Raw genomic sequence first — 12354 nt, forward strand, 5'->3', positions numbered from 1 at the left:
ACGGTAACTAAATCCGAGCAGCAGCTGTAAGTCTTCTTTCAAGTTACTTCCTGTATCTCAGACTTACCTCAGATTCTGAAAGGTTTATGAGAATGTTCAAGATGCCAAATATCCATTAACACTATGAAATTATTACCTTCTGGATTTTACTGCTCATCATGATCATCTTTCAGAATCAAGTGCTTGAAATAAGCACAATTAAATTTTTAATCAGTCACCTGTACTTGTTGAAAGGGCAGGAGCAGTTTTTGCTGATGGTGATAATAAGTCATAATAAGAACAATGAATGTAGTATCAAAAGCAAAATACCAGCTGTTCTCTGTTCAGTCTGCTTCTCTGTGGACCTTCGGGAACTTCATACTTTTCCTCCTGTTCACATACTTTTCTTTGTAGACATGCTTTCACCCCTGACAAAAACCAAGGATAAAAGCAAAATAGGTATCAAGTGAGCAACATTCCTTTATAACTGAAATTAAACAATTTATCTAAGTGTGCTAAAATGGGATGTTTTTCTTCTTCATGGTTGTTGTATTGTTCTGAAATAGAAACAAAAATCTTATTCATGCAAAAATGAAAGAGAATAAAACTGGCTTTCCATGTAGACAAAATATAAGAATCTTTCCTTTAGAGGATGGGCAATGAAGTAGTCCTGAACAGTAATTGTAATTTTGATCTCTTTTCTGAAAAATGTAAACCCATCTATTATTTCAAACATAAGACTAAAAACTCACATTTTTACTTACAGCAATTCCTAAAATTAAGGCAAATAAAAAGTCCATTATTTATTCCAGCCCACAGTAATCCGTCAGTTGTGTACCTATTGTCTGCACCACTCATTTTTGCAGTCCTATGTCTCGTCTCCTGTTAGACTATAAATGCTTCGACATTAAGGAAAGCACTTGACTCTAAGCACCTAGCTCAGCTGGCCACTCAACCGGGGATCAACGATACTAGTTAAAATAAACCATAAGCACAGCTTGGGACTGTTTGAGATTTGACAGGTCCAGAAGTTGCTAATCTGGAGATGAGGTTGGGCCTTGCAGGATAAACAGCATTCTTCTGATTGCTTGGGTAAGGATAAGTATGCTTACAATTCTAGGTTAAAAAGCAACAGCAAGAGTGTTTAGAGTCACTCCACTAAATGGCTCCTGGGTTAGGAAGCTCTTGGCAGGGCCACTAGCTGGCAGCCACACCAACTGTGTGGCAAAGCTCTACAAGTGAACCCTCAGGCAGGCCAGGATCCATCACAGAGAGAAGGACACCAATAACTGCATCTAAAGGTCTGTCCTTCAGATAGTACCTGTCATCATCAAGGGAGGAAATGCCTGACATGTGTCCATGTATATAGCAAGCTCTTGTTTTTATGGCATGTAACTAAACTGAATTTGGGATCTGGAGTCAAATGACTTAACTACCCCAATTAGTTGCTCTGAGATAATTACTTTAAACCCTTTGAGCCTCTATTTCCCTTCTTATTTAAAAATTACCATACAACTAGGAAGCTAATAATACCACCTACTTCACAGGGCTGCTGTGGTCAAAATGTGAAAAGGGTTCTGGAAACTATAAGAAATTCTCTTTTTCACACAATTTGCTTTTCATATTTGAGATTATTTCTGGCATTGAAAGCACATAAAAATGGAAATATTAAATATTTTTTTAAGGTAGAGGAACATTAAGAAAATATGGAACATCAATACGCTGTTTCATTGTTAGGTCCCTGAGCACAAAAGAATACAAGAATACCAAAAATTGTTGAGTGTTATGTTGGCTGTGTATAAGTTTATTATTTTTATACTTGTAAATCCTTTAGGACCAAAGTCATATCTTGTAAATTTTTATTGGTGGAGAATAACTAGTAACATAATTTTACTAAAAAAAATGAATGCTATGTTATCTCATGTCATCTTATTCTATGAGCAGAATGCATTATTATAATCTGAATGTGTAAATGCTGACCAATGCTTTGAAAACTTTAATTTTCCTTAATCATAGGGCCTAACAAAAGGAATTTAAAAGGAATAAACTTTTAAAAGGGCAGAAAACCACAACTAAACTCATTATTTTCTGGTTAAAGAAGAGAAAAAAAGAAAAACAGAATTCTTTAAAGCCCAATTTACTCCATTGCATTTTCTCTCTCTCTTTCCACCATTAAATGATGAAAGTTATAACCATTTGTTTTAAGGAAAGACTCTAATAAATATTAGTATGATAATAACTACCTCCTATGTTGTACATACTTGTGTTATTTCCAAAATCCAACAAAACTGCTATATTATTTCCATTTCAGGGGAGGAAACTAAAATACAAAACAGTTAACCTCATTCAGCTAATAAGTGGCAGAACAGGAATTAAACCCAAGTCTGCTTAGTTTTCTAAAGCCTGTGTGTTTTTTACACTAAAATATATCTTTCTGCCACACAAGATAAACCTTGGGCTCTAAAAGGCAGGATGTGAATATTTCAAATGCTTTAAGGCTGCTTCAACTGTGCTTACTATATTAAAATGTCAGAAGAAAAGATTTTAACAACTGAATACTCAATCTCTCCAAAAAGTGAGCTTGTCAAGAGCATGTTCAAATTCAACACCCAACCTAGGGTTATTCCCTATCATGAAATTCTTAATTTATGTTAGTTTTGCTGTGCTTTGATGCCCTCATCCCATATGCTGTTAACATAAAAATATTTAGCCATGTTTGCTATGCTGAATCTGAGTCCCATTATTCTCACCAACTTATCATAAATGTAATAGTTCTATAAAAACTGTTGCTTTTTTGCACATAATTAAGATTACATTTTAAAAAATAGCATAATTTTAATATAGACTGAGTAAAAACTATCTCTCTAATGAAACTAATATTAAGATATTAACCTTCCTATATAATGAAAATGAGCCTCAAAACAGAATTTTTGACGATGCTCATATATCATACTAGAATACTGTTAGTGTGCTCACATAACATCATACAGTGTTGTTAAGCACCAACCCAAAAAACAATAATCTCACTAAACCTCTGACTTAAATCAAACTCATTATTTTACATGTAAATTATTTTTACTTTTTTCATTACTTATACAGGTAGGCCCCTTTCTAAAACTCCTTATGATATGTGCAGAACATTCATAACAGTTATTTCTAGATCAAAGGATACTGCCTACATTTAAAGTCAAGGACTGAACTGTTCAGTGAATACTCCAATGATGTCTAGTGGAAAAAGTGAGTGGCTAATGTAAAATTAGAGATAAATAAATGGACTGCACCTATGCAAGTCGCAAAAAGCACATATAATGCTATCAACTGATCTTGTTAATGTGTTGGCATTAATCAATTGACAGAATTTAGCCTTAGATAGTATACTGAAATAAGCATGGCATCAAAGAAATGAGATGGCAGACACTAAGACAGCAGCATGGCACTTCCACGAATGATGCCAGCTTTTACAGATCATACTTCAAATCATAAGATTTCAGAAATCCTATGCTCTGGTTACAATTACTGAGTAGAGAATTCTTTTATTTCAGTAATAATTTGCCAAGTGCCTGTATCACCTAGTATCACCTGAAGAAGAATTAATAAATGGATCTGTTTTTCCAAAAACCAAGGAACAATTTCCAGGTCTTTAACAATATGTTTGAATTTTGGCAAACAGTTTTGTTAGAATTGCTGTCACAGTATTGAAAACATCTATGATTTTTTGAAAGTTGCAAGTGACACCTGGTCTGAGGATTCCAACTTGAATGCCTACAACGGTCAGTCAGATTACTACATAAATGTGTGAGGAACAGGGGTTGAGTGGCAGGGAGTTTGCGAAGACTGTAACAAAAAGGGAAAATGCACATCATAAGTAAGGCATAAAAATTAAATGTTTTTGCTAGGCTAAACCACATTTCATAAATAAGGAAACTCAAGTTCTGAGAGATTTAAGCAGCTTTTCCAGTGACACAATTGGGGTGAGAACTCAGATATCCTCTAACTCCTAAATCAGTTTTTAAATAAATCTTTTTCTTAGTTGTAAAACAATAAATCATGTGAGAACTCAGATATCCTCTAACTCCTAAATCAGTTTTTTTTTTTAAATAAATCTTTTTCTTAGATGTAAAACAATAAATCATGTAAGGAAATGCGAGGCATCTTCTACTCAGATTTAATATATTGCATTTCTCTTTCAACAATCACAGAATCACTTAACAGACGACTAAATAGAAGGACTGTTATTTACTTTAAAAAAAAAAACAAAAACAAAGAAAAAACAGTCAAAAACACACCAAATGGCAAAAATGCTGACTACCCTGATGGGGAGCAGGGGAGGCATGATGTGCTTGGCTTTGTCCCCAGAGAATCAAAAAACTTATTTAATCTCACCAATGCTAAAGTTACTACTCTCTACTTGTATCCTACAAGTTTCAGAATGAAGACTTACTTTTCAGTAGACATTCACAATAATTACAAATCCCTATCAACTTCTTAGTGAACTTTTTTGAGATAAACCAATGGAGCAGACTTACTAAGCAAAAGCAACAACAAAACTAAGAAGGAAAACTTTAAAACAAATTTTGGCGATTTAAATGTTGACACACTAACATCATCACTGAACTGGAAGAAACTACCAGCCAAAACATTACCTAATTCACAAGCCTGAACAACAGACGATATTTTAAGGTTTCATTTATTCAAAAAAGTTAAGTAAACTACAGCAAGAATTCTTAACAGATTTTAGTCATAAACTCAAAGTATAATAAATACTATAGTCCTTAATCTTTGTAATATGTACCAAGATTTAAAAACTGACAGATCTTCCATCAATTTAAAGATAATTCTCACAATTTAACCAATAGTTTATACTTGTAATATATGCTTAATAAAATATTCTGTCATCTGCCACTAAAATAGTTCAGCAGAAAGATAAACTCATTCTCCCTTCTGAAGAAACAAACAGCAAATGTAAGACCACATTCTTGTTAGCTTTCTCAGCTAATAATTCCAAACTGAAATGACTTTACAAGAATAAGTTATTTTAGTGAACATAGAAGATTTCTGCATACGCCAGAATGACATATACTTTAAAATGTGCCAAATCATTAGCCATATAAAAATGCAGGCTTTATTGCATCTTTCTTACTTACCACATTTTCTATTATATTTTAAGAATTTTGAAAAAAGCTATCATTTTGCAAAAATATAGGGATGAACTACCTATCTTATTAAAACTAAGAGATACTTTTAGCCCAGATGTATTCCCGATCATGTCTACAATTTCAAATAAGCCTTCCTTTTGCCCTGATATTACTTTTTAATAGGTAAGCAATCCAATTCCCAAAGCACTGCTTAACTCAAAGTCATTAACTCAAAGTCATTAGGTAGCTCTGGCTACCTTAGCAAAGCCTGGAATCTTTGCATGCTAATGCAGCTTATGAATTCCAGGACTACAACAATTTTTTAAAAAGAAGCTTTTACCATTCAGTAAGGTATTCCTTTATTCTAAATCTCTTATTTCCATTCTTGCGTTCTACCCATAGGCATATATATCAATGAATGCATATTTTCATTTTTGAGCTGCATGAATTACTGATGATATCCATGGATTTAAACTAAGCTTAGTCATCTTTCCTAGTTTTAGAAGGAAAAAACAGGACCATACTAATAGAAGGGAAAAAAAAAGTATCATACTAATGGAAGGGAGGAAAAAAAGGCCTTCCTCAATCCACAGGTACACACAAATGACTAGAGAATACAAAAAAAGAGATGGAATAAAGCTTCAAAATAGAATTTTGTCAAATGTCAAAAGGGGTTGAGAGTAGGGATTAGCCCTCCCTAGAAGGCCATAGAATTTCCTCACTTTTCAAAAAGTTTAAAGTAGTAAATCAATCCACATTTTGTAAGAACTATAATTCTTGGGGGAGTTATTAGCCATTTGTAACTGCAATAGCACTGAATCTGAATTAAATATCACTCTCAGTCAACACCAAATGGCTTAAAAGGATTTTGACCCTTTTAAATATAATTTCATGACAAAACCAAATAATAAATCTGCGGTTAAATCCAAACTAGGCATTTATGTCAGTCAAGATAACAGCAAAAAAATAAAAGAAACACACAGGATATTCCCTTCTGATTCTACTAAAAACCCAACACCCAGCTAGTAAAAATAGCTAAAGAATTTATTTTATAAATGCTTTTATATTAGGCAGTCTAGCTTTAGAAAAGGAAAATCACAAGAGGAAACCTTCCACAAAATAACAAAAAATGGGAAAATTTACTGTATAATGACAATTTTTGCAAAATTGTATGGCAATTAAAGGATAGAGAAATAAGCCCAGTATTATGAAATTCTACAGCAAAGAGTGAAAGGACAGTGAAATAAAGCCTGAAGGTATAAATTAAAAGCTAAATGGGATTTGGGAGTTCTTTTTTACTTATAAATTTTATTCTTTTTTTTCACTTTTTCGAGTACAAGGAAAATGTTCAAAAAATAGATTGGAATGATGAATGTACAACTATATGATGGTACTGAGAACAACTGTACACTTTGGATGATTGTATGGAATGTGAATATATCTCAATAAAAATGAATTAAAAAAAAAAAAAACTAAATGGTCCACTCATTCCCACAAAAATATCTACTAGGTTTTGGATATCAGAAAATTCAGTCACAGATCATTAGATTTTATGATTACTTATAAATACCATTTAATGATTGTGTAATTTACACTACTTTTTAAGCCAATATTCTACTTATAAGGGTATTTATATATAAAAAAACTTACTTATTAACAGGATACTATGTTGATACATAAAACATTGATAAAGAACTCAAATTCTATCACAAAATATACTACCCTATCATAAAATTTTGTTAGGCAAAACGTGGGTATTAATTCTAAGACTCTGTATTATGAATAATATGAAAATAGTCCATCTCTTTTAGATGTGGCTAAAGATCAAACTCCATCTGATATCCAAAACTTTTCTTTAAGCAATTAGAATATTCATGCTTGGTGTTCTTTTTTAGTTGTATGTTTAAAGTTCAAATATTTATGTAAGAACTTCCACTCTGATTAGGACAATCACAAAATAAAATGTATTTGCTAAGGTCTACCTACCAGGTATAAAACATCTATCTACTCTATCAGACTGAAGAAATACACACACACAGGTTCTAACGTCACTGATGAAGGCTTTACCTATACAACTGATCTTTGGAAAGGCTACAAAAAAGAAAGATAGACTTTTCCAATAGTTGACAGAACTTATGAACTTGAATTTCTTTCTTAAGAACTTGAATTTGATCTAACAGGCACACCCTGTTTTTTAAACTGGTACAGAGAAACAGGCCTCTAGTAACCTACCCATCCAACAGTGTTTTCTTTTTAATGTTTCCTGCCTATATGGATTCACACATTTATATATGTGGAAAGTGAAGTTATAAAAGCATTCCAGACTTTTCTTAATCGGCTCATATTTAAGATATTCCCCTAATTCTTGCTATTAGAAAAAACACTGCAAATAATTTACTTTCATCTATATTATTTACTTAGGGTAAATTCTCAGAAGTGGGACTATTAAATCAAATTATGTTAATTTTTTTATTTTTAGAGAGCATTTAGTAGAGGCCTTCTGTAAGCGTGTATAGAAATGCTCTTGGTATATTTATTTTTTTGATAATTAGCAAAGTTTGAATAGAATAAAATTTACATTCATTTTTAAGAATTCACAGCACTCTCACTATCCATTTAAAGGAACAAATTTTAATTAGAAAGTGTGAGTTTAACCAGAATACGAGGTTATTTATACACTGATAATTTAATGATTGTCTTTTAGAGTCCATTTCTTCTTAATTTAAAAAACAAAAAACAAACAACAACAAAAACCCCACACAACTCACAGAAACAAGTCCAAAGTCCTCCAGCAATTGTCCCTACTTTTGAAGGCCTTAAAAACTTCTACAGCTCCAATTTTACCTGAATATAGATGGGAATAGGGAAGAGGGAGAGATTATTAGAAAAAAGATGACAGCCGAGGAGCATCTCTTCCCTTCACAATGAGGAGGCAGAATTAAATTAAAAAAAAATAGGTTAGGTTAGAGGAAATTTTGAAAGCAGTGTACAGTACTAAAAAACAGGTTGATAGGAGATATTTATCTTTTTGAAGGCTAGTTTACATCTTGAAGATGCAGTTTTACCTTATTCCTACTCTCTCCAAGAGATGAATAAAATGACTTATTTGTATTTCTATCCCTTTATTCTAGTCACCACTAAATTATCAAAATTCACCCTTGTACAAGGATCTTATTAGTTGCTGTGATGAACTAGCAGCAAAACCTGTAGTTGAAACAGCCAGCCACCACAAACTGGATGCTGAAAAAGGAAATTTTCCTATCTCTCCCATTTTCTGAAAGTACCTATAAGACAAATACCATTCTGTAAAATATTTGTAAAATAAATATGCTTAAGACAGGATGGCTGTTATGATAAAAAAAACACTATAGCCTATTCTCATAATCTTCATGCTAAGTCCATTAAGTAGGACATTATAAGATACCCTACAGATATAATGTATGAAAATGAGAGATTTTAACCAACAAAGACAAAGCACTTTTAAACAGAAAACTTTGGATCCAACGGATCCAAATTCTTTTACATAATTCTTTTTGTTAATCTGTTTAAATGAGACAATTATCCTACACAATTACAGAGAAATTTTACATTATGATTTCCTTTTGAATCTACTTGGGTTTCTGAAAAATCCCATGAAAAGTTTCTATGTGGCTAAGTCAGTCAAGTTTTGTCTACCAAGCTAACAGATATCCTCAAACACAGATTTGTTTTAATAAGTCAAAATTTTACAATTAATTTGAAAGTTTTGGTCCACTTCATTTTTCTTTAATATAAACAGGTTTTCAGATAGGTTTTTAATAGCTGTGAAATATTTTTTTTAATCAAACTGAGATTCTTGACACTTAGAACAACATAAAAACAATGAGAAATATATATTAGGGACGAACTTACTTGAGGAATTTTGTTTTTCTTTTATAATTCCCAGTGACTACTTAAAGTAATTGTCTCAAATCTTGAACCTATTTCTCTTAGGATTCGATGTTAGAAAACATGAGATATGGACTTCAATCAGAAATTCCAACCATCCTTTATCTTAAAAAGAACCATTGATATTAGAGTTATGTTACTCTCTACTGTGAGAATCACCAAATAGCACACTATTAAGTCAGCTTGAGTCTATCCGTGATACCATAAAAAGGACACGGCCAAGCCATTAAAGTGACAAAACTTACATTTCTTAAACCAGGCAGACTTTATGAAAACGAATCATGTAAGTTCACCATATTCACAAGAACTAGACTCCAAGTAAAGTGGCAAATGCATACAAGGTTTCTAGCACAGGTTTAGTACAAAAGCATCTATAATCACAGAACCATTTTAAATGAATTTTTTAAACATCAAGGCTCAATAAGACTTGGCACAGATTTGAAAGGAAAAGAAGGTAAAAAAATAAGAGAATGAGACATAAAGAGAAACTTTTTTCCCTATATAAATGGTCACTTGGTCCAATTATCATACTTCTTAAAGTGGTAATGACTGGGAAGGCCCACTAAGAGAGACTGAAGACAGCAGAGGGAGTGGCATTCCTGATCACAGCCACTTAGCTGGATCAGACCACATGGGTGGGGACTGGCAATAAGAAAAGAAGTGATAGCTGCATTTAAACCGGATGCGAATACCAGCTGCTAAAAGAAACTGTTTTACAAACCAAATCAACTTCAAACTATAGATTAAATTAATAACATAATTAAGGTCTTGATAAATCAAGCATTTCTACCATAAAACCTTCAAAGCACAAAGCCATAAAAAACAATATTTTAAAAAATTATAATCCATCATTTGCCTCTTGAAAGTTTCATTAAAAATATACACTAGTCTGTTTTTAAATGTTTATTTTGAAATAATCATAAGTCAGTATTCTTTTCTAAACAACCGTTAACAAAAAAAGGCCAATCCAGTGTCCTACTTTAACCATCCCATCAAAAGTATATCCTGTAGCTCCGGAGGAGTAGAAAGTAACTGTATGAGAGTCTTTTTAATTAAATTTTTAATCTTAGAAAAAAGTGAATCAAAGGTTAAGAAAGGCAAACAAGTGACAGCGGGAAAGGGGAAAGCCGGCAGCTCTTAAGTTGGTGGTGCTTGATTACCAGAAAGGCAGGGGTCATGGGAATAAAGTTTCAGGGGAGCTTTAGATAGTAGTGGTTGTAGTCACCCCAAATAAGGTAGTCCAAGGCAGTCTGAATTTCCCCAACTTCTAAAATATACTGGATTGCCTAAGAAAGCAAAAGGCTGCTATATAATTTTTTAGAAATCATTAAAGGGAAAGCAATAAACTACTTTCATTTCATAGACCTATACTATCTTTAAAATGTGCTTTTATTAAGAGGTCAAATATATCATTTAACAGTAATATGAAATGCTTAGCCTTTAAAGTCTACTATTTAATTCATTTGCCCTTTATTAAAAGAGTTGGTATTGTAGAAAAAAATCCTTTAAACCCAGAACATATTTGTGGACATTTACCAAGAATAACTAAATGATACCATTAATATTAGAAGCTTTTAAAAAATGCAGTAACTATCCAGGGGAAAGAAAAATTAGCATAAGTTCCTTAAATAGTTATCAGCAATAATGCCCTATGAAAAATGAAATTCATCTTTTTAATTCATTTTGTAACTTCCGCAGATCCAGCACTTACATTCAAATTTTAGGATCCAGCATCCATTGAGAATCCCAAGCATACATTTCAGGGTACTTTGGACTGTATCACCAGGAACAATGACATGAGTTACTAGAATATAAAAGAAGCAGAAGGAGAAACAAAATGAGCCCAAATAATTCTTTAACGAGCCTGCTTTTTATAACCAGTTAGTCTGTATTTTATAAATTTATGCCTGAATTTTCTTCAAAGGCCACAATTTTTAAATTTAAGCATGTGACTTCTTTTAGTTAGCATCCTTCTCTACCCTGGCCATGAATATGAAAAGTCAAGATCATATACCATATATCTTAAAGCCACATTAGTAAATACAAATTTTTCTTTTATTTTGAAATTATAACTCAGGAAGTACAACATTACATTATACTACCCCTTATTTGTCACTGGCAAGGTCATTAATATGTTCTTCTGACATATTGTTCAGCATGAAAATATGTGCAAAGCTTTAAATTTTACGCTAAGTACATTAAACCTGTAAGTAGTTTTAAGTAGATTATAACCAGAAAAAATAATTTAGATGTACTACAAGGCACAAATTATATAGTCAAATCCCAATGGCTAAAATATATATAAATCATTAAACAGAGTTCCCCAAAGGGATTATCTATTTAAAAACATTTTATCAAAAAAATAAAATAGAATAAAAATCCTTACCTGTACTGTCAAACTCAGCACATTTTTTAGCCTTAAGGATTGCTGCCAGCTCACTGAGCATTTTCTGTTGTTCTGAAGAAAGCCCACTGCCTATAAGTACAATAGGCCCATCCCTATGCTGACCAGTGTTCATCTGTTAATGAAAAAGGAGATGTCAAAGTATTAAAAACATTTAAAAACTAGAGAAGTCATTAAACTGACCTTCACTTGATAGTAACTGCGACGTTTACTTACGTTATTCATCTAGTAATTCCCAATAATTTCTATTCAGTCTTCACTCAGAACAACTTGATGTGCAATGCATTTGATTAATTATTTTTCTACTTCTCTATTTTTCCCAATAATACACTACTTTGATAGACCTCTAAATCCAGGGCATCTTGTTTCCTTGATCCTAAATTGTGTCTCTCTAGGGTTTTACAAATTCATTCAGTCACCAGCAAGTATTTAAATAACCCAAAATATTCACTTAAAATGATCAATTTCCTATTCTTCTCCATTAACTTATAATGATAAAGTTAAATTTAACTTGGTCTGTTTAGTTTAAACTGAGATTATCTAAAATACCAGTCTTTTGGAACACTAAGCTTCTAGAACAGGACCTCAAAGATAGAAAACAAAATCTTCACATCAAACCAAGAAACAACGGAAACAGGCAAGAGAACTCGAAAGTTAGGAGATGACATCCATAAACAGTTCATAGATCAATGCAACTCATGGAAAAGAGGAACTGCTCTAACAAAGACTAATTTTTTCACTTTAAAATCTAGACTCAGACTTGCAAGAGATAAGAGACAAATGTAATTAAAGGCAACAACAGGTAGCATCAACCGCAGAGGTTAGAAGCGAAAAATTCGAAAGGACGATGGGATAGTGGGTACAATAGCAGTAAACAGAAATTTTAAAAATGGAATTGGAATGGGAATT

General features: G+C 32.4%; 1 protein-coding gene across 7 annotated transcripts in view; it reads right to left on the reverse strand.

Moving 5' to 3' along the window:
- BARD1 (BRCA1 associated RING domain 1) overlaps positions 1-12354 on the reverse strand; it is a 102112-nt gene that overhangs the window by 1987 nt on the left and 87771 nt on the right. For all 7 annotated transcript variants that reach the window (XM_037850128.1, XM_037850129.1, XM_037850134.1 and 4 more), the window contains 3 exons: positions 11428-11560; positions 10753-10845; positions 310-407 (listed from right to left, as the gene is read on the reverse strand). In XM_037850128.1, coding sequence (XP_037706056.1) covers positions 310-407; positions 10753-10845; positions 11428-11560 — 324 coding nt within the window. The remainder of the gene's footprint in view (positions 1-309; positions 408-10752; positions 10846-11427; positions 11561-12354) is intronic.

Source organism: Choloepus didactylus, chromosome 9, assembly GCF_015220235.1.
Source record: "Choloepus didactylus isolate mChoDid1 chromosome 9, mChoDid1.pri, whole genome shotgun sequence".
In the NCBI taxonomy this organism is placed as follows: domain Eukaryota; kingdom Metazoa; phylum Chordata; class Mammalia; order Pilosa; family Megalonychidae; genus Choloepus; species Choloepus didactylus.